Source organism: Mytilus californianus, unplaced genomic scaffold, assembly GCF_021869535.1.
Source record: "Mytilus californianus isolate M0D057914Y unplaced genomic scaffold, xbMytCali1.0.p SCAF_4, whole genome shotgun sequence".
NCBI lineage: Eukaryota > Metazoa > Mollusca > Bivalvia > Mytilida > Mytilidae > Mytilus > Mytilus californianus.
The window spans coordinates 68,156,942-68,180,423 of NW_026262690.1; the positions used below are offsets into that span (position 1 = coordinate 68,156,942).

At 32.9% G+C, this 23,482-nt stretch overlaps 1 protein-coding gene across 1 annotated transcript; it reads right to left on the reverse strand.

Annotated features, from left to right (window-relative positions):
• Positions 1-1,121: 1,121 nt before the first annotated feature.
• Positions 1,122-23,407, reverse strand: LOC127738419 (nuclear protein AMMECR1-like). Its single transcript, XM_052249662.1, has 5 exons — positions 23,145-23,407; positions 18,815-18,925; positions 17,971-18,085; positions 6,607-6,697; positions 1,122-5,217 (listed from the first exon to the last, which is right to left on the reverse strand). The coding sequence occupies exons 1-5, from the start codon at positions 23,354-23,356 to the stop codon at positions 5,051-5,053; spliced, it is 696 nt and encodes a 231-aa protein (XP_052105622.1). The 5' UTR covers positions 23,357-23,407; the 3' UTR covers positions 1,122-5,050.
• Positions 23,408-23,482: the final 75 nt, after the last annotated feature.

The following is a 23,482-nucleotide window of genomic DNA, read 5'->3' on the forward strand; positions in this document are numbered from 1 at the left end:
GATTTTACTAATGATCCTGTCACTTCAGAACTAGTCCAAGATTGCTCAGATGGCCCCTTCAAATCCTAAAATGGCTGTTAGACGTAAGAGCAATATTGGTAGTATAGAATCACAATTATTACAAGGTAAATTAACAGCTTTGAAGACCAATGCAAGGACCGTAATAGCACAAAAGAAGGGAAAGGGTTCAATACACTATTAATCAAAGACATCTGTATGCCTTACCACAGAAAACCGAACACTCGGGTTTCAGTTATCATCGATTTAGACTAAGTATATCTGACAAGTATAACTTGATAGCTTGTTTAACCACGTTCTATCTATAGTAACAACGACAATTGGTTTAATGGACAGTGTAAGACATTTCCGTGGACATGAAGGCTCTATGAATAACCCAAGCTTACTTTGGCAGTATCATTTTCGTAAGAACAAGAATTCCTTTAATTGAGGCCAAATAATCTCCTAGGAAATGAGACATGCCAATGTGCATACAACTGCATACCCATTATCATCGATTTATTGGCAGTGGTTCCCTTTCAACCAATCTGATTGGAATACAGACCCTGTGTAACCAAAGAGCGTACATAGGATCTATAGTTTAAACATATTGCCGTTTAAATGACCTAATCACAAACAACATATTGCTGACACCCCAACCCCTAACAGCATGTCTTGTTGTTACGACTCTACCACAGGACAGGCAAGGGAAAACCTCATTATGGACCACCAAAGGAAAATATCTGTGAATTTTGTTTCTGATTTATTCATTAGTTCTTTACAATATTTTTTTTTCAAATTCCAGCCAATTAGAAACTAAAATAGGCTAAGGCTGCCATGTTTGTTGATGAATTGGCATTAAAATAGCAATACTTAAAGACTTTTTTAAAATTATAAATACTTTCATATTTGGTTTGTTTTGCTCAGTGTTTCTAAACATGAAGATTTAAATGTGGAAAGAGCTTTTTTTTTAAAAGTAACAATACTTTCATGTTTGTTTTTGTTCTGTTCAGTGTTTCTAAACAAGATTAAAATGTGAAATGTTAACAGCTGGAGGCCAAGTGAAGTCAATGGCTAGCATGGGCCTTTGGCTCAGGCTAGCTCAAATGGAATAAACACAAAACTTTACTATTTTCAACTTTTATTTTATTTTGACACTCATTCATATATAATCAGTCCTTCATACATCATAACCCTAAAATATCATTTAGAAGCTTAATTTGTGTGGCCATTGCCACAATTCATACAATATACTGACAATATAAAAACTTATATACCATTCACAACTTTATAAAACATAAGAAAAACAGAGAGATCTTTCAAGACCAACTCTTCAAACAGTATCAGAATGTCTAATTATTTAATCATCAGTAACATAAAACAAATATCAACATTTTTTCATGATTTAAAATAATGTTTCCTCACTTGTATCAATGTTTAATGAATTTTTAACACCTATCACAACCTGCTTTTGTGGGATCTTAGAGTAATATTTAAGATTCCCTTTTCCTATTGATTTTCCTTTTATCATGCATTATTTATTTTCTGCTGACTGTTGTAGGGTTTGGTAGATCTAAAGAAAACAAATGCAGAGATACTTTTGTAAAAAGAGAATACTTTCACTTTAAATATAGATTTGTTGGTATAATATTTTTTTGATGCAGTATAAGCATACATTGAGATATACATAAAATCTTGTTAAGTAATAATAAGTAGTTGGGAGCTAAAGAATAACATTTTTGTTTACTTTTGGCATTTAGACGTATTAAAATAAATTTATCTAGAATAAAAATATCCAAATGCAATCAGAGAGTTGTTAAAATAAAGCTTGCATGCTGGGAAAGGACATCACATCATTCAATATACCTGATATACTGGTGATGTGGCAAATATTAGGATTTTTTATTCATTTAAAAAATATTAGTTAAGGTAAATCTCCTTATTTTTCTTAATTAGTATTTTAACATACGTTTTTCAAGGTCTTTTAAAAAATATCTGTTGTTTTAAACTATGTCAATTCCATATAGAAAAAAAACAACATATAAAGTCAGATAAAATTTAGAATCGCCAAAGACTAATTTTGCTTCATATGTGAATTTTTCTTATCTTTTGAAAATACATTAAAATAAATAGTAATTAATGTAAACATTTTTTTTCATTAATAAAAAAAAAATGAAAAGCAATGACAGTAACTGGACTTGTACTTATTTCTTAAAATAACAAGGCAAATCACCATTTTAGTGACCAAGATCCCCCAATCCCCCTGATAAAGCAGAGGATTGATAGTCCAAGTATATAATATGGTGTTTTGTTGTGCATTTATTTTAATCAATCTACTGTAATTTGTTCCATAATCTTTGAATTCAGCAGTACAGCATGCTATAATTCTATGACCTGCAATCCCGAGAAGTAGCTTCGTTAAATAAAAAGAATAAAAAAGTCAGCATAAAATTCTTCCATCTTGGAACACACTTAACATTAACAGACAGAATGTTACCAACAACACATAAAATAGAAACACACTAAAACATGCACACATAAAATATGAATTCAGTATAAAATTCAAACATTTTACCAACTCTAGATATATACTAATGTGTAACAATATTTTGAATATATAAATGACAAATATATTGAAATATCCTAATATTAATTGTACAGCCAAGGACCTTTAGCTCTAACAATGATACTATCGTGGAAATTACAAACATCACAATTCAAACAACTAGGCAATAAATCTAACTAAGAAAAAAATGCAAAAGGACTTTTATAGCATTTCGTCCATGAAAACTACATCAAAAGTAAAAAGAAAAGTTTTTTACAAATTGACATCTCTCTCCTTTTTAAAAGTAACATGTTTTTGTTCTGGTAATATGGATTTCTACCCAATTATTGGAGATTAAATAAAACATTTTTTTTTGTCTATTTTTGTTTACTAACAAAACTCATTCATACTTTTACTTTGACAACTTACATGACTGTCACACAATTGTTAAAATATATCATCTCTTGTATGACTGTCACATAATCTTACCTCTTGCTTGACAGACAGTGGATTCAGATCTCTATCAGAAGTAAATAAATAACAGAACAATGGGCCCTCAAGTAGAAATTTGTTTTCGAAACGTTGCTGCACTACATTGACTAACAAGTCTGTGAAGGCAAAACATTAATGGCTAATGAAATATTTTGAATTAAGAAATATAAATATTTGGCCAATTAAAAAGAACGAATACAACAAAACATACAAAATAAGCCCTAGCATTAAAATTTTATTAATTTTAACTTGTTACTGTCAAGACTAGCATGGTTGTCACTTTGGAAGTATAAATGAGCCAAGAAAATAAGGTAAACTAGACAAATTATACTTATGGTTGGTGGTTTGAAAATATTATTGCTTGCATGTTTTTGTGGTCAAATCTGTACACAATAAATATTAAACATGTATATAAGTGATCCCTGAGACTGCATATATAAATGCAAAAATGTTGGTCAACAATAAACAATTCTATTGGTTGGATTAAATTTGAGTTATTGAGTCAACTATAAGACCAGATTTTGCTCTTTTGAATTCATAAATTATATCTGATAGAAGTTTGAATTTTAAAATTTTTCTTCAATTGACAATTTTTTTTCTTTTAATAATTGTTGATCAAATGATTAATTTTGGATAAAAAAATAGATTTTGTACAAATTATTTCTAGTTTAGACAGACTGGTTGAAAATCTATAACTATCTGCTATGCCTTATTGCAGTATAACATTACAGGTATGCTTGTCTACTATAATGCTGGTTTTGCTTTGCAAAAACACCATGCAATTGACATTTGTATATCAATGCTGGTATTTACATGATTAACAAGCCTTCCATACCTTTTATCATCCCAATTGGGGTTAATAGTTCTCTTTTTGGGTCAGCACATGTCTTTCTACATTCTGACTTTTTCTGTTAGTCAAACACCAATACAATATTTTCTTAAGTATAAAGTTAATACAAACATACAACATGACAATTTCATTCACCTGTATTCAAAATTTTATGACCAAACAAATTCATTTTTAGAAATGGTTGATATAACATGGGCATATATATGTAGAGCAAATGAGATTCTCTGCATGATAACTTACTTCATACAGTACACAGGTTAAAAAGGCCTCTTAAGGATGATGACTTAGAGATACACTGCTAAATGATGTTCTTTGTTCAATCGAAAGCAAACTTAATGCTCACAAAATGACTGATTCTACTTTCAAAGACAAGAATGAGATCATAAGAATGAAACAGAAATGGCAAATGAAACATATTTACCTACATGACTTGAATATTCCATGATCATTCAAACATGAAAGGTGTTACCAAACACTATACCCTGATATACAGCTGATTGTGTTTATAGGTTTGTATTTTGATTGATAAATATCTTTTAAGTTACATTCAAGACATGGTAAAAAATGAAGTCATACATGCATACAGATTAAATGTTCTTGCAGTGGCAAAGCCCTTGTGTGCAAATGGGATGTTAAACCACAATCAATTATTTAATCAATCAATCAGATAGGTTTATCAAGACTTGCCTGAGGGAGTTGAAACCTTAGTCTCATGTAAAACATAAAAACTTTTAGTGAAATAAAAATTGTACTTAACTATACATTTCCTTTTAGGTCGGTTTCCAATTTTACTAAACACTATATGAAATTAGGACACAGAACTCAAATGTCATTGTTACTTTAAAAAATATTTCCCAATTTACTAAAAAAAAATATGTTAATTACCATACATTTTACTTATTGTAAATATGATGGTTGTATATCATTTTCATGATTAATCTACACATAAAACTAAAGCTTACTTGACAAACTTTTCAATAATCTATGTCAATGGTTTTGTTTTCAGATGAACCAACATCACTTAACATATTTATTGACTGATAAAAAAAAGTCATAATTAGATTTGAAATCATGCATACAAGATCTGGTTCCCTGTATAATGGTTTCTTCAGTGGTCCTTGTGAGAATGAGTTGAGCTACTGGATCCCTGCTGTACAAAGCTATCATCATGCATGTCCATTTTGTCTGTGACCTAAATAGTCGTTATAACTTATTGTTATTTTCTCGCTTCGATAACGTGTCAATTTTATATTTCTACGGACTTCATTGTTAATTGGTCCCCTCAAACCTCCTTTGCGAAGAAGAGAGTCTATTGTCTGTACAGCATCCCAGCCTGAAAAAGTCAACAAAACTGTTTTATTCTAGATCTAGAAATGACTAATATAATTTTATAAGGTTCAGTTGTACATCAAGGCATTGATTATAAACACTATAAATAAAATCAATTTTTTTGAATTCTACAAAATAGTAAGATTTAAAAAAAAAAAATCATTGATTTTCGACCTGAGAGGTTGTTTCAAAAGAAATTAAACCGACTTATGCTTTAAAAAAATTCTAATTATAAAATTCGGTGCTTTGCTTTTGCACCAATTGGCATTTCATTTGTGCCACAAATCATATTTCATTTAAGCCAAAATAATACATTTCATCTTTGAATGAAAGATCTGTATTATAAAGAGACTTATAATGATAATTATGTTACAACATAGTTTTAATAGCATTATATAACATATTCATCATAAATCACATCAAGAAACCAAAATGAAAACTTAAAGACACAGATTAGTTTATTTAAATGTACTTTTTTGTTGGTCGAAACCATACTCAGACTGTATCATTCAATGTTTTATAATGGTTTTATCTGTCCACATCTGTTGTGAATCTGGCTTTGCAACTTTTTGGGGTATATCTATACAATTGGCCATCATTTTTTAAGATATCCTAAATGTGAGTTCTTAAAAAAATACTGACATATTTCCTCTTCTATTTGTCTTCGAAATGAATTATGTCCATTTTTTCACCTCGAAAATGTAATCCCTTTAAAATTTTAAACCTATTAGTGACTCAGTTTTGTATGAGACTTGAATTTGAACACACTTACTTACCCGATTTGAGAGAATACTCTACAACACTTCTTATACAGGACTCATACTCAGAATACAACTTATTCTTAAATTGTCTGTTCATAAATTTTGAAATTAAAAAGAAACTAAGGTTTCAACTCCCTCAGGCAAAGTTGACCTTTGATGGATTTGGCTATTTTTTTTAGGTCCTTTTAGATCATATAGCTCTTCAACTGTTTCTATTCTTATATATCCTTGGCTTTCAAATATTTGGCTTTGAGTGTTCCTGATGTAGGTAATTCCAGAAAAGAGCTTCCGACGCATGGAATTTATACTGTGTTAACAATTGTTTTCATATTAAAAAGTCTTCATTATATTTTACCTGTAAATTGGCCCAAAGCAATATTTATTTTTTTGTGCAAATGAAATACTGGATTTTTAAAAAAATGCATTGAACCCAAATTTATGGCATTTCAAAGCAGTCTATATTTGTTATACTAGTTTCCTTTGTTATTGTTCCATACATGTAACTCCACAACAAATAATTGGTTTTCCTTCCATGTAATAGCCTGGCATAAAAAACTTTATCATACATGTAGAAAGAGGATATCTTACAATTCAATTAACTTTGTTCTCTAATCTAATATATTCATTATTACCTTGTTCTATAGCTACCTCTGGTAAATATGTGGCAGTTTTCTTGTGACCCTTTTCATTCAAAAATTCTATTCTGATCCCATGCTTACCAACCTTAAACATCAACAAACATTAATATTTAACAAAACATTTAAATTGACAAACTTCAACATTTCTTTCAATGATTTGTCACATGCATAAAGTAGTTGAATAAAAGTACTGACATACTGTTTAATAAGATGATCACAAGATCTGAACGCTGGAAAAATAAAGATAGATTTGCATTTTAAATAACGCCCAGTGGGAAATATTTCCTGCATATTATACACAAGAAAACATTGAAAATTTATCAAATTGGTAGGTTCTACAAAGTGAGTAGAAAAATTTGGTCTACATGGAAAAAGAGGGTATGTTGGATGGGTAAGAAATTTTGTCTTGCATCATGCCACCTACAGACACTTCAGAGAGCTTGGCACTAGCCTACATAAGACATTGCATTTTACATCTCTAATCCAGTTGGACAGGAAATAATCAATAGTGATCGAAATCATTGGTGGAAAGTTTGTAAGAGTTGTTTGAATAATTTCAAATCATATGCAGGGGTGTAGCTGCGGTTAGGTACTTTAGGCACATGCCTACACATAATTTTTTCACAAATATTTTTTTATGAAAAAAATTAATGGCAAAGTTATCTGTAGATGCACATGAAGTCGTCAAAACTCTTTAATTAACAAATGTCATTTGTACACAAGTCTATCATCCGTGAATGGAGTATTGGATAGAGTTGTATGTACATTATATTCCACCTCATGAAACTGAAAACTAGAACTTTGCCCCAGATCATTTCACTTCTATCAACAAATTCTTGAAGGAACCTCAACATGCTCAAAACCCTGATATATTCTTAGATACATGATTTTTATTAGTTGTTGGCTTTCAACTAGCTTTCAACTTGGTCTTCATCCGACCTACATAAAACCTTTGACAAAGTGGGGCTTTTGTTTGGTTGTGTGGGATGTATAAATACGCAGTAACGTCTGGTCAGAATGCGGACGTTAAATCCGATGCCTATTGAACCTAGAGAATACCACGCTCTCTGGACGTTAAGAACACTTGCAACAACTCTTTGAGGGGTCCGACGGTGGTCTACCCTGCTGAAAGGCAAATTTCTGTCCCTATGATATAAACCCTCAATTTCCAAATTTCCAGACCTTCATCCTAGACAATCCATATTACAGGACCTACCTGATATATTAATTGTAAATTTGTTTTTGTCCTGAACATGCGAGAACTATTTGCTAATTGTAACTTCGAGGACTCTCGATCTACGTCGTGTATATCGACCACGATTTTTTCAAATTCCTAAGCTAGAAGGGATTTTACAGTACAAGTTATCAGAAAATATGAATTTCTTAAATTTTGTTAGATACACAACAGCCCGTGTGGATTTTGCTTTTTCCACTGGCCCACTGTGGGCAGTCCACCCACTCTAGCTATAATCTTTTTTTTGTAAAAATATTGATTACAAATGCTTATCTGCTTTTTTCAAGTGATTGTACTTGCAAGTCTTTAGATGAAACAAAAGAAATTGAATGCCCACTCCTACAGGTGGGCAGAGTGGACAAGGTACAAATTTTGCCCACCCGGTGCCCACTCCCATGGTGGGCCGGTGGACAAAGCAAAATCCACCCGAGCTGTAGTGTAGTATGAAAGGAACCATGCTTCTGCATAAGGCATCGACTGTGTGTGTGTGTGTCTCGGTGTGTGTATGTTTGTGAGGCCGGGGATGTTGAAGGTTTAAGAATCAAAAGATGGAAAAGTCGATACCTAACCCAAAGGGTAGTATTATTATACTGTAGTCTGAGTGTTTACGTACCGCAATGATTTTTTAATGAAGGATTGTAAATATGCTCCGTGTTTAAGACCGTACTTTGACCTATAATGGTTTACTTTTACAAATTGTGACTTGGATGGAGAGTTGTCTCATTGGCACTCGTACCACATCTTATTTCTAACTATCAATAGATGTACATATATATATATATATATATATATCCGTTGTTCGACCTGCTAGTCAAATGCGTTTTGTTAAAATATACTTTTTCACTTTTTTGGTCTTTTGGAAAATGTTGTTTGTGCTGTATTTAGACCCCTCTACAAAGAAATTTGTTTTGCATGCACACGTATAAAAGTTGCGGTTTTTATCCAACGCAATCATAGGTTTGAACGTTGTTTTCAATTTAGACTTGTTTATATTTTTTCGTTTGGGCTTGTATTATATTTGCCTTCGGGTTTATATGATCCGTTCATCCTATTTCGACTCTTCAAAATTCAAGAGTCAATCCCAAATTGAGGTAAATTATATGGCCTTCCAAATACCGTTTCGATTCCTAACATCACTGAAGAGACATTAGTTGTCGAAATCCGGATATGGTGTACAAATTTTTGCACCTCATGTTTGCGGTATACCATCTTTTCCGCAAGTTTATTCTTTTCTGTTTGGTATTAAATTAATATAATTAAGATCCATTGTGTTACATCTGTGATCCGTTTATTTGGCAATCGCCATGGCAGTCAGCAGGGTTTAAGAACATCCGTTGTTCGACCTGCTAGTCAAATGCGTTTTGTTAAAATATACTTTTTCACTTTTTTGGTCTTTTGGAAAATGTTGTTTGTGCTGTATTTAGACCCCTCTACAAAGAAATTTGTTTTGCATGCACACGTATAAAAGTTGCGGTTTTTATCCAACGCAATCATAGGTTTGAACGTTGTTTTCAATTTAGACTTGTTTATATTTTTTCGTTTGGGCTTGTATTATATTTGCCTTCGGGTTTATATGATCCGTTCATCCTATTTCGACTCTTCAAAATTCAAGAGTCAATCCCAAATTGAGGTAAATTATATGGCCTTCCAAATACCGTTTCGATTCCTAACATCACTGAAGAGACATTAATTGTCGAAATCCGGATATGGTGTACAAATTTTTGCACCTCATGTTTGCGGTATACCATCTTTTCCGCAAGTTTATTCTTTTCTGTTTGGTATTAAATTAATATAATTAAGATCCATTGTGTTACATCTGTGATCCGTTTATTTGGCAATCGCCATGGCAGTCAGCAGGGTTTAAGAACATCCGTTGTTCGACCTGCTAGTCAAATGCGTTTTGTTAAAATATACTTTTTCACTTTTTTGGTCTTTTGGAAAATGTTGTTTGTGCTGTATTTGGACCCCTCTACAAAGAAATTTGTTTTGCATGCACACGTATAAAAGTTGCGGTTTTTATCCAACGCAATCATAGGTTTGAACGTTGTTTTCAATTTAGACTTGTTTATATTTTTTCGTTTGGGCTTGTATTATATTTGCCTTCGGGTTTATATGATCCGTTCATCCTATTTCGACTCTTCAAAATTCAAGAGTCAATCCCAAATTGAGGTAAATTATATGGCCTTCCAAATACCGTTTCGATTCCTAACATCACTGAAGAGACATTAATTGTCGAAATCCGGATATGGTGTACAAATTTTTGCACCTCATGTTTGCGGTATACCATCTTTTCCGCAAGTTTATTCTTTTCTGTTTGGTATTAAATTAATATAATTAAGATCCATTGTGTTACATCTGTGATCCGTTTATTTGGCAATCGCCATGGCAGTCAGCAGGGTTTAAGAACATCCGTTGTTCGACCTGCTAGTCAAATGCGTTTTGTTAAAATATACTTTTTCACTTTTTTGGTCTTTTGGAAAATGTTGTTTGTGCTGTATTTAGACCCCTCTACAAAGAAATTTGTTTTGCATGCACAGGTATAAAAGTTGCGGTTTTTATCCAACGCAATCATAGGTTTGAACGTTGTTTTCAATTTAGACTTGTTTATATTTTTTCGTTTGGGCTTGTATTATATTTGCCTTCGGGTTTATATGATCCGTTCATCCTATTTCGACTCTTCAAAATTCAAGAGTCAATCCCAAATTGAGGTAAATTATATGGCCTTCCAAATACCGTTTCGATTCCTAACATCACTGAAGAGACATTAATTGTCGAAATCCGGATATGGTGTACAAATTTTTGCACCTCATGTTTGCGGTATACCATCTTTTCCGCAAGTTTATTCTTTTCTGTTTGGTATTAAATTAATATAATTAAGATCCATTGTGTTACATCTGTGATCCGTTTATTTGGCAATCGCCATGGCAGTCAGCAGGGTTTAAGAACATCCGTTGTTCGACCTGCTAGTCAAATGCGTTTTGTTAAAATATACTTTTTCACTTTTTTGGTCTTTTGGAAAATGTTGTTTGTGCTGTATTTAGACCCCTCTACAAAGAAATTTGTTTTGCATGCACACGTATAAAAGTTGCGGTTTTTATCCAACGCAATCATAGGTTTGAACAATGTTTTCAATTTAGACTTGTTTATATTTTTTCGTTTGGGCTTGTATTATATTTGCCTTCGGGTTTATATGATCCGTTCATCCTATTTCGACTCTTCAAAATTCAAGAGTCAATCCCAAATTGAGGTAAATTATATGGCCTTCCAAATACCATTTCGATTCCTAACATCACTGAAGAGACATTAATTGTCGAAATCCGGATATGGTGTACAAATTTTTGCACCTCATGTTTGCGGTATACCATCTTTTCTGCAAGTTTATTCTTTTCTGTTTGGTATTAAATTAATATAATTAAGATCCATTGTGTTACATCTGTGATCCGTTTATTTGGTAATAGCCATGGCAGTCAGCAGGGTTTAAGAACATCTGTTGTTCGACCTGCTAGTCAAATGCGTTTTGTTAAAATATACTTTTTCACTTTTTTGGTCTTTTGGAAAATGTTGTTTGTGCTGTATTTAGACCCCTCTACAAAGAAATTTGTTTTGCATGCACACGTATAAAAGTTGCGGTTTTTATCCAACGCAATCATAGGTTTGAACGTTGTTTTCAATTTAGACTTGTTTATATTTTTTCGTTTGGGCTTGTATTATATTTGCCTTCGGGTTTATATGATCCGTTCATCCTATTTCGACTCTTCAAAATTCAAGAGTCAATCCCAAATTGAGGTAAATTATATGGCCTTCCAAATACCGTTTCGATTCCTAACATCACTGAAGAGACATTAATTGTCGAAATCCGGATATGGTGTACAAATTTTTGCACCTCATGTTTGCGGTATACCATCTTTTCCGCAAGTTTATTCTTTTCTGTTTGGTATTAAATTAATATAATTAAGATCCATTGTGTTACATCTGTGATCCGTTTATTTGGCAATCGCCATGGCAGTCAGCAGGGTTTAAGAACATCAGTTGTTCGACCTGCTAGTCAAATGCGTTTTGTTAAAATATACTTTTTTGGTCTTTTGGAAAATGTTGTTTGTGCTGTATTTAGACCCCTCTACAAAGAAATTTGTTTTGCATGCACACGTATAAAAGTTGCGGTTTTTATCCAACGCAATCATAGGTTTGAACGTTGTTTTCAATTTAGACTTGTTTATATTTTTTCGTTTGGGCTTGTATTATATTTGCCTTCGGGTTTATATGATCCGTTCATCCTATTTCGACTCTTCAAAATTCAAGAGTCAATCCCAAATTGAGGTAAATTATATGGCCTTCCAAATACCGTTTCGATTCCTAACATCACTGGTGAGACATTAATTGTTGAAATCCGGATATGGTGTACAAATTTTTGCACCTCATGTTTGCGGTATACCATCTTTTCCGCAAGTTTATTCTTTTCTGTTTGGTATTAAATTAATATAATTAAGATGCATTGTGTTACATCTGTGATCTGTTTATTTGGCAATCGCCATGGCAGTCAGCAGGGTTTAAGAACATCCGTTGTTCGACCTGCTAGTCAAATGCGTTTTGTTAAAATATACTTTTTCACTTTTTTGGTCTTTTGGAAAATGTTGTTTGTGCTGTATTTAGACCCCTCTACAAAGAAATTTGTTTTGCATGCACAGGTATAAAAGTTGCGGTTTTTATCCAACGCAATCATAGGTTTGAACGTTGTTTTCAATTTAGACTTGTTTATATATATATATATATATATCAATTATCCTTTGTCAGAAAGTAATAGATATGAAAATACTAAACAGGATGTACTGCTTAATTAAAGGGCTATGCCGATATACGCTGGACAATTCATTTGGTAGATGAAAAAAAATAGAATTCCGATTGTACTGCCTTAATTCATCAGTCAGATGTTATTGTCAAATTATTTATAATTCTTCAAGCTTTTCTTCATAGATATAAGAAGATGTGGTATGAGTGCCAATGAGACAACACTCCATCCAAGTCAAAATTTATAAAAGTAAACCATTATAGGTCAAAGTACGGTCTTCAACACGGAGCCTTAGCTCACATGTATATCATCATGATAAAATCACCAGTAAATTTTATGTTATTTGTACACAAAATTTGCAACTAAAAATGCCGAAAATCGTTATCCGGGGAAGCCACCCCCCCTGAAACTCCTACCAGGGCTCTGTCCTGACCTTCTGGGCGCCTTAAGCGGCCCCCAGATTCCCTGCCGCAATTTTTACAGTTGTTTTAATACCTAGCTACACCCCTGATATGTGTGGTGGTGGAAAAACTTGAAATACGATTTATTGCACAATAGTTGCCTTACTACAGTTCTTGGAAAAGAATTTTTCTGTAGATAAAATGAGCTAAATGTGTGACAATGTCTGTCTGTGGCTCACTAGAATTTAATTATTTTGCTTATTGTTTCAAGCATATAACTGATGATAGTACAAGTAAAATAGACCCATCTTGCATTGTTTTATTTATATAGGTTTTTATTTTTTGTCTTTGATTTGATACAGACTAATTCATCTTTAATCATTCACTTTTGAGTGATGATTTACAAAATAATTTTAAGTGGTGACTAGAACAAAAGACAAAGGTAAACATCTAACATAATATTATGTCAAGAATTGGGTATTAAGTTGTGTATTTGAGTGCTTAATTATGTAAGACAAAAGTTAGGCAATTGGTCAATTAGGATTAGCATTAAAGAGGAGGGGTTTCCAATTAAAACTCCCCCTTTTGTCTCATATTGTTTGTTGATCATGACAATTGTCAATCATACTGGTATATCAGTACATGACTTAACTAGCCAGCAAACTAACAAAACTAATCACATGCATACTTCAATAAACTGTTCTAAGGATTTAACCCAAAATTTTTCACATTTCATTTGTGCAGATCACAATGTAAAATAGCCATGAGGAGTATTTGGAACAATATTGCAGTGTACATAATTTCAATGGCTAACATGATTGCTACATCCTTGTTAGTGAGGCTTATGCCTAAGAAAGGATTGGAACAATAGTTCCAATGTTTAAAAAAAAGCAGCCACACAGATGCCTTCCTCCCCTCTCGGAATGGACCATTCTAGTCCATTTTACCATATTTTTATACTTAAGTCACCCTTGCTGGTGTCTATAGTATGTGGTGGTTCTCTAATTACCTTCGCTTACCATTAACTATTTCCTTCCCCCTAAAAATCCATAGCGTAGGTCTTTCATATTACCAAAACAGACTTGTTTGGTTGTTTGCTTAGTTCTTAATATTTCTCATTTGAAGGCAAGACCTCATCTTCTTTCTTAATCTTACCATTCTCTCATCATAAAATTATAAATTCATTAATTTTATACAATTTCTATAATAACAATTGCCCAAGTGGTCTAATTAAATTAGTTTAACTGAATGCCCTACCACATGCCACCACCAGTGCTGGAAGTCTTGAATGTTTCAAGAATCACCTACATGAGACAATCTAGACCACCGTCCAGGCCTTATGGTCATAAAACTTTCGAGCATGATTATCGTACTCATGCTCAGAAATCAACCAATCAAAATTATGGATTTGGTCTTTAGAGTAGAAATCTTGTACCTACTCCAAGTACTGAGTAAAGTTTTACTACCGCGGGCCCTTGATGTTTTTATTTTCACTGTATATAATATGTATAGCACAATCGTCAGTTTTTCCTTATTAATTATTTACATAAGCATCCAAAAGTAGCAGAAAAATGAGTTTATTGATGGTGGCCGCATAATGGTTGAAATAGAGGTTAATTCACAGTAGCCCTGCCCTTCCCTTGTAGTCTGAATAAATTATTCGAACTCAAGAGATAATTAATAGTAGTATTTTAAGATTACTTATTCTAAAATTACTGAAAGACTCTGAAAACTATAGAAAATAAAGAATTGTCATGAAATATTGTAAAAGGGGAGAGATCCAACATTATTTCCACAGATTTTTGTGCAATTTCAAACCCATCTGAAGAATCGAGGGGTTCCAAATCCCTTGACTTTAATCTTGCATGTCTGTCTTCTTAATCAGGGGAAAAATGTGTTAACACTGATTTAATTTTTGCATTAAAGGTGCCAGTATAAATGGACATTGATTTTTTCAATATACATGTACCGGATTACCATGGAGTTTATACATTTGTAATTCTCTATTATTAATTGTGGCAATTAGAACACAATTTAATCAATGAACTAAAGGCTTAGTACAAGGAGCCTGTATTGCTCACCTGATATTTTTACATATAACTGACAAAGATATTTGTTTAATAAAATGCTCCGCTGGGGCGCAGCTTGATACGACTACAGAGGTCGAACCCTGAACAGTTGGGGCAAGTATGGACACAACATTCAAGCTTGATACAGCACTGAATTTGGATTGTAATTAAATATTTGACACAGCATAGGTTTCTGACACAGAATGAAAGTGGTCTAAGAACTTAAAAATTTTTAATTTACTATATTCAAACCATTATTTGCTTTTATATATAAATCAGAAATAACCAATTTAAAATGGAAAATTCTAAAGAAAAAAAAGGAAACAAAAATCCCCCCCCAAATTTTTTGAACCCCCTTATGATTCATCACCCCCAAACTCAATCCCAGCTTTCCCTTTGTGGTATGGTACCTTGCAGTACAATTTCAGAGAGATCCATACACTTGAACACAAGTTATTGTCTGGAAACTAGAAAAATGCTTGTTTTTTGGCCCCTTTTTGGCCCCAAATTCCTAAACGTTTAGAGCAATTACCCCCAAACTCAAACCCAGCTTTCCCTTTGTGATATGGAACCTTACAGTACAATTTCATAAAGATCCATACACTTACACACAAGTTATTGTCCTGAAACTAGAAAAATGCTTGTTTTTTTTCCCTTTTATGGCCCCTAATTCATAAAATTTTGAGGGAATTACCCCCAAAATCAATCCCAGCCTTCCCTTTGTGGTATGGTACCTTGCATTACAATTTCAGAGAGATCCATACACTTACACACAAGTTATTGTCTAGAAACTAGAAAAATGCTTATTTTTGGCCCCTTCTTCCTAAGCTTTTTGGTCAATTACCCCCAAACTCATTTCCAGCTTTCCCTTTGTGATATGGAACCTTGTAGTACAATTTCATAAAGATCCATACACTTACACACAAGTTATTGTCCTGAAACTAGAAAAATGCTTGTTTTTTTGCCCTTTTATGGCCCCTAATTCATAAAATTTTGAGGGAATTACCCCCAAAATCAATCCCAGCCTTCCCTTTGTGGTATGGTACCTTGCAGTACAATTTCAGAGAGATCCATACACTTACACACAAGTTATTGTCTGGAAACTAGAAAAATGCTTATTTTTGGCCCCTTCTTCCTAAGCTTTTTGGTCAATTACCCCCAAACTCATTTCCAGCTTTCCCTTTGTGATATGGAACCTTGTAGTACAATTTCATAAAGATCCATACTCTTACACACAAGTTATTGTCATGAAACTAGAAAAATGCTTGTTTTTTGCCCCTTTTTGGCCCCTAATTCCTAAAATTTGGAGGCAATTACCCCCAAAATCAATCCCAGCATTCCCTTTGTGATATGGAACCTTGTGATACAATGTCAGAGAGATCCATACACTAACACACAAGTTATAGTCATGAAACTAGAAAATGCTTGTTTTTTGCCCGTTTTTGGCCCCTAATTCCTAAAATTTGGAGGCAATTACCCCCAAAATCAATCCCAGCATTCCCTTTGTGATATGGAACCATGTGATACAATGTCAGAGAGATCCATACACTAACACACAAGTTATTGTCATGAAACTAGAAAATGCTTGTTTTTTGCCCCTTTTTGGCCCTAATTCCTAAAATTTGGAGGCAATTACCCCCAAAATCAATCCCAGCATTCCCTTTGTGATATGGAACCTTGTGATACAATGTCAGAGAGATCCATACACTAACACACAAGTTATTGTCATGAAACTAGAAAATGCTTGTTTTTTGCCCCTTTTTGGCCCCTAATTCCTAAAATTTGGAGGCAATTACCCCCAAAATCAATCCCAGCATTCCCTTTGAGATATGGAACCTTGTGGTACAATGTCAGAGAGATCCATACACTTACACACAAGTTATGTCTGGAAGTTACAAAAATGCTTATTTTTGGTCCCTTTTTGGCCCCTAATTCCTTAACTGTTGGTACCATAACCCCCAAAATCAATCCCCACCTTCCTTTTGAGGTATTGAACCTTATGGTAAAATTTCATTGAGATCCATTTACTTAAACTAAAGTTAGAGTGCGAAAACTAATGTGTCTTCGGACGACGACGACGCCAACGTCATACCAATATACGACCACAAAAATTTGTTTGCGGTCGTATAAAAAATTAATGACAGACACCAAGTGATGACGAGAGCTCACCTGGCCTTTTAGGCAAAGTGAGCTTAAAAAATGCTCACTGAAATAATTCTATAATTAGTAATTTCATATTTGTACAAAATTGATGCATACATTGTACACGTATTTTCAATTGATATGTTTATTTATGATGGCATTTTTATCTAATCAATTAATATGAGCTAGGCATTAAGTATGACAGTTAAAGGTTATCAAACCATGTCCTCACCACAAGCTCTTGATTATAAATGATGCTTGATTGATCACCAATTTAGCATGCACACTGCAAACGTAGGTGTGTGGGTTTATTTGCCTCCATCTGCGTACATGTTATCTCATATATATATGATTATTTTTGAATTCATGCAATTGCATATATGATTTAGCCTCTAGCAGAAATGTGTATAATTGAGCAATCCTGCCTCGCATAACAAATGAGACATCATGGAAGCAAGGAAATAAATTTGCACAAGCAAGGCATGTTTTCCCCAATTGTTTTTTTCCTCCAGCATATCAAATCAAATTTTGGTTGTTAAATCAAACTCATTTTGATTTCTATATCAATATTGATTTCTTACGTAATTCTAGTTAACTTGCATATTAAACAAAATGCAGTAGCAATAACTGCAAGGTTCCATCCTATCCCACTTGAAAATCAATCCCAGTGTTTAACTCTCAATTCTACTGGTACCTTGTACTCATATTGTAAATATAAATAATTACCTCCCAGTCTAAATAGTCCCTGGCTTCCTCAAAGTTTGTGAGTATTGATACAGAACAGTGCAATTTGTTGAACTCCTCTTTAGTGATGGGACTGAATCGACTGTCTTTCATTGCACTGGAATGCAAAAATGTCAGACAATATTGTAAAATACAATAAAAAAAAGCTTAAAAGATTCAACAAATTATTCACCTGAAATAATGAAATTCATTGGTTTTTTTTATTCTCAGTATTTTCTTTGACCTTATCCTAGTGTTGCTATTGTTTCCAGAGATAATGTAATTATAGCCTATTCAAGAGTAAAAGGTGCATTTCACTGGGCCAAGTTTTTTTTCTCTTTCATCTTGCTATTTTTTTTTTATCTCTCTTGATATTAAAGTTCCAACTTAAAATTATCCTATGGATATAAGAACTGGAATATTGGTCACAAAAATAAAGTCCATTTCAATTAGTGGGTGTGAAGTGTTACCCTTCAACTTTAGGGTTACAAGTTTTTACTAAATTGTGCTGTATTTTTTTATTCTCTAAACCTATTTTTGGGTGTACCAGTATGTTCTTCTTGCCCTACTCTTTAAATATTCTGTGATGATCACTGGATTCAGATTAAATATTATATTAAATTCAGTGGTCTTTTATTAATACATGTAGCATTAAAAGGTAGGCTGATAATTTAATCTGCTGATGTATAGTGATTGCATTTTCATGTAAATATATAGAAAATTCAATCAAAAAAAGACATATTGATTACAATCAAAAACCAACTTATAATAAACATGATAAATACATACATGTAGTCATTTTTTAGAGCTACTTTAAGTCAATTCATTATCAAATGTTGAACAGTACCTTGTAACTGCATATTCCCTGAGACCACCATGTAGGTTAGTAGCTGTGAATGTTCCAATACAACCACGCAGACGACGATTGCTGCCTATTTTCCAGGTTACAAAGAGTGGACTAAAATGTAATTCAAAAACCTCTTACACAAGTTATATCCTGATAAAATTTTTCACATGTATTAAACATAAAATTATTAATCTCTATTTTTTTCTTTCTTCTTAATAAGCATGGTCAAAATTAAATCTGCTGACCTTGAAAAAGCTGGGCACCAAATATTAAGGAGCTGCTGCAGTTTGTTGGTGATGAGAAATTGTGACAAATTTATCTAAGAGCATTTTGTATGATCAGATGTACAGTAAAGACAGGGAGTACAGATTCTCATACTCAACTGTGTAAAATCTAGATGTCACACCAAAAATACCAGCAACTCTCCCAAAATCTAGAGAGGGAATTTGGAGAATTTTCAACTTTAAAACAAGGATTTGTATAGTAAGACATTCTTAAATTAAAGTCGACCTGTAATTACACATGTCCTGTCAGACCTTAAAATCATGCGTTCTTGTACCTGCCATCAACAAACCATTAACTACACCTAGATGGGAGTTTTTACTGGGAGATTTCAAAATATCTATCTGTGAAACACCAGAATCAGTGAGAATCAGTTCTCTCTGTGTCTTCTGAAGAATAGTAACATTTTTAAATGTAATCAAAGAACAATGTATATCAAGCTAACTTGGCTTACCAGGATGAACCTTGATGGACATAGGGACACACAGATGACTCAGAAATGAGTAGATATATTAGTCTAACTCACAGTTGGGATTTAAAAATAATCCTTCCCTTTAGAACCAAAAGATATACAATTGTACTAGCAGCAGAAGGAGGGCCTTTATTCAACTCCATTATAAAGCTGGAAATCTTATTGTTACATTGTATATAAAAATAAGGGGATGTGGTATGATTGCCAATGAGACAACTATCCACCAAAGTTCAAATGAAGTGGATTTACGCAATTATAGGCAACAGTACGGCCTTCAACAATGAGAAAACCCATACTGTATAGTCGGCTATAAAAGGTCCAGACATGAAAAATATGAAACAATTCAATTGAGAAAACTAACTGCCTAATTTATAACAAAACAATTTAGGAAAAACAAATATGACAGACATGAACCAATGACAACCACTGAACTACAGGCTCCTGGCTTGGGACAGGCACATAAAGAATGTGGCAGGGTTAAACATGTTTGTGAGTGCTCAATCCTCCCCTAACCTGGGACAGTGGTGCAACAGCACAACAGCACAACATAAGAACAAACTATAAAAATCAGTTGAAAAAGGCTCATTTCGGGGCCTTTTATAGCTGACTGTGCGGTATGGGCTTTGCTCATTGTTGAAGGCCGTATGGTGACCTATAGTTGTTAATTTCTGTGTCATTTGGTCTCTTGTGGAAAGTTGTCTCATTGGCAATCATACCACATCTTCTTTTTTATATCAACTCATCAGATTGATACAAAGAAAAACATCAAACAAAAACACAGACATGATGTGGCAGGGTATATATCCATCCCTCATCCCTAACAACAAAAAATACACTAAGTACAGATCTGAGACTGTACTCGAAGTTACTGACAGCTAGTTCAAAGCCAATAACAACTAATAAAAAAAATAAATGTGGATAGTGTCCACATGTGGACACAGATGATGCCCCCGCTTGCATATCATATAGTTATAAAGGGACATAACTGAAGAACGGTAAAAGTGACGCTACCCAAATTTGAACTTGATCTGAGTTTTGTGGTAATAAGCATTGTGTATAAGTTTTACAACATTTGGTTGAGACAAACTAAAAAAAATCAGCAATTTTTATGTTTATAAAGGGACATAACTCTAGAATGGTAAAAGTGTTGCCACCTAATTTCGTACTTAATCTGTATTATGTAGTAATAAGCATTGTGTATAAGTTTCATAACATTTGGTTGAGGCAAACTCAAGTTAGAGAACTGAAACAAAAAAATTGTACTTGATCCTTACTGAGTTTTGTGGTAATGAATATTTTGTATAGGTTTCATAATGTTTGGCTGGGGAAAACTTCAGTTACAGAATGGAAACTAAAAAATTTTGCAATCTTTCTATTTATAAAGGGGCATAACTCAATAATGGTTAAAGTGACACTACCCAAATTCAACTTGATCTGTGTTTTATCAGTGGAAGTCTAAATTAAACATTGCATTATATAAAGCATTGATTGTAGTTGATTCAACTATAATCATGGTCAAAGGAAGATAACTCCAATTTTAAAAATATATTATATAAACTTGATATTTAGAAGAAAATAAAAATTTTGCAATTTTTCCTTTTATAAAGGGGCATAACTCTAGATCGGTTAAAGTGACACCACCAAAATTCAAACTTGATCTGTGTTTTGTGGTAATAAGCATTGTGTATAAGTTTCATAACATTTGGTTGAGGCAAAATTAAGTTAGAGAACGGAAACTAAATATTTTGCAATATTTCCTTTTATAAAGGGGCATAACTCTAGATCGGTTAAAGTGATGCCACCAAAATTCAAACTTGATCTGTGTTTTGTGGTAATAAGCATTGTGTATAAGTTTCATAACATTTGGTTGAGGCAAAATTAAGTTAGAGAACGGAAACTAAATATTTTGCAATATTTCCTTTTATAAAGGGGCATAACTCTAGATCGGTTAAAGTGATGCCACCAAAATTCAAACTTGATCTGTGTTTTGTGGTAATAAGCATTGTGTATAAGTTTCATAACATTTGGTTGAGGCAAACTCAAGTTAGAGAACGGAAACCAATTTCGGGACGTACGTACGTACGTACGTACGTACAGACGGACAAGGGTAAAACTTAATGCCCCCTCCGCTACGGCGGGGGCATAAAAAAAGAAAAAAAAAAGGAATGTATCTAAGACTAAATGTATATTGTATTAAAGGTTATAATTTTTATAATTCTATTTTCCTGTAGGTCTGCATTGCAGTAAAACCAGTACATGTAGTTCCAGAAGTACTTCTGCATTTTGTGATCATACATGTACATAAAAGACAGTATTTTAATCTATTTCATGCTGCATCTGTGAGACTTTTTCGTGAAATATAGGCCTGCATTTCATAGTTACATCTAGATTCCAGGGATCACCACAGGCTATAATATTTACAAGGTTGGTGCTCCTTGCTTCACCCTTGAATTTTTAGCACCACTATTGATTTTCTCAAAATGAACCTTAAGTTTCAAGATTATATGAGATAACTTTAAATAATAATCCTTAATCGTATAATTTTGAAAGACTTTAATTAATTTATATTTTTTTGTTAGAAAATTTAGATACAAATGTACATACATTTTAATCACATACATATACATGTATTTTTTTAAAATTATCGCATAGAGAGTACCAATTTTATATAAAATTTAATTGATCAAAATAATTATCTATTAGCTCCACCCTCGAAATTTTTATGAGGTGATCTATTGTACATCATAAATACTCCACGGAAACATTGTTAACATACACGTGTAACAAGCAGTTTTGGTTTATTGTACATGTTATACTGTCAGAGATATTTGGTAATTCCTGTTTTATGTATTATCTAATGAAACAATGTCAGATGGTAAGTTGCAACTGAGATTACTACAATGTATAACACAGACATTATATAGTAATCTCAGGTTGCCAATGTTGAGATTGTCTGTCAATACAAGTTTGCACAAAGAAAACAGCTGCAGGTATCTTTAATATAGACACCTAGTTATAGATCCATCTTTAATATTACATGTAAACTTCTTAGAATAAGAAAAATCATTGTTCAAATATACAGAAGTGTTGGTCAGTTTTGAGCCTGACCAGATTTATTCTGATAACAGGTAAATGACAAACAGATGATTATGCCAATACAAGATTTAACTGACCCATAGGTGAAAAGGTTGTGACCTCATTACCTCAGGTACATAAGTCAAAGGATATAATTTTATGAGTCATCAGTTTGTAAACAAAGGATATTTTCTTTAACAACAAACTTCATTTCATTTACAATTACATATATGTATTTTTTAACCTACACCCTTTTTCTAATCAGCTGATTAGAAATATGCACACTGTACCTGAAACAGATCTAATAATGTATTATTGTTGGTTTAAAAATCAAAACCAAATATTGAACACAACAAATTGTAAAAGTATGTCACAAGATATATTTTTTCTCTCAAAACCAGACTATTATTCCCTATTCTATTATTCAACATATTTTTTTCTAAATTTCTTTATTTTAAGAAAAATCAATAACTTCTTTGTTATGGTTTCCACTGTACTCACTATGCTTCATTGGTGAAAGACGGTGTCTTGGGCGGATCATAATTATACAGGTGACTATGAAGAACGTCAAAACAAAAATTACACATATCTACACATGACACAGTATAGCCATTTTTATAATGATTGGGATGTATGGCTGATCCATTGCAGCAAACTGCAGGCATTGAATTGTTCAGCTTTTGTTTCTTCACTCCACAACAGCTGGCAGCCATATTATCCCAAAAACTCAAACAAAACTTTCGAAACAAAATCTTTGAGTGGGTTTTTCCCATAAGATATGGGAAACATCCGAAATTTTTTTTATTTGACTGGTTTAAAATTATATTTCTACTAATTTC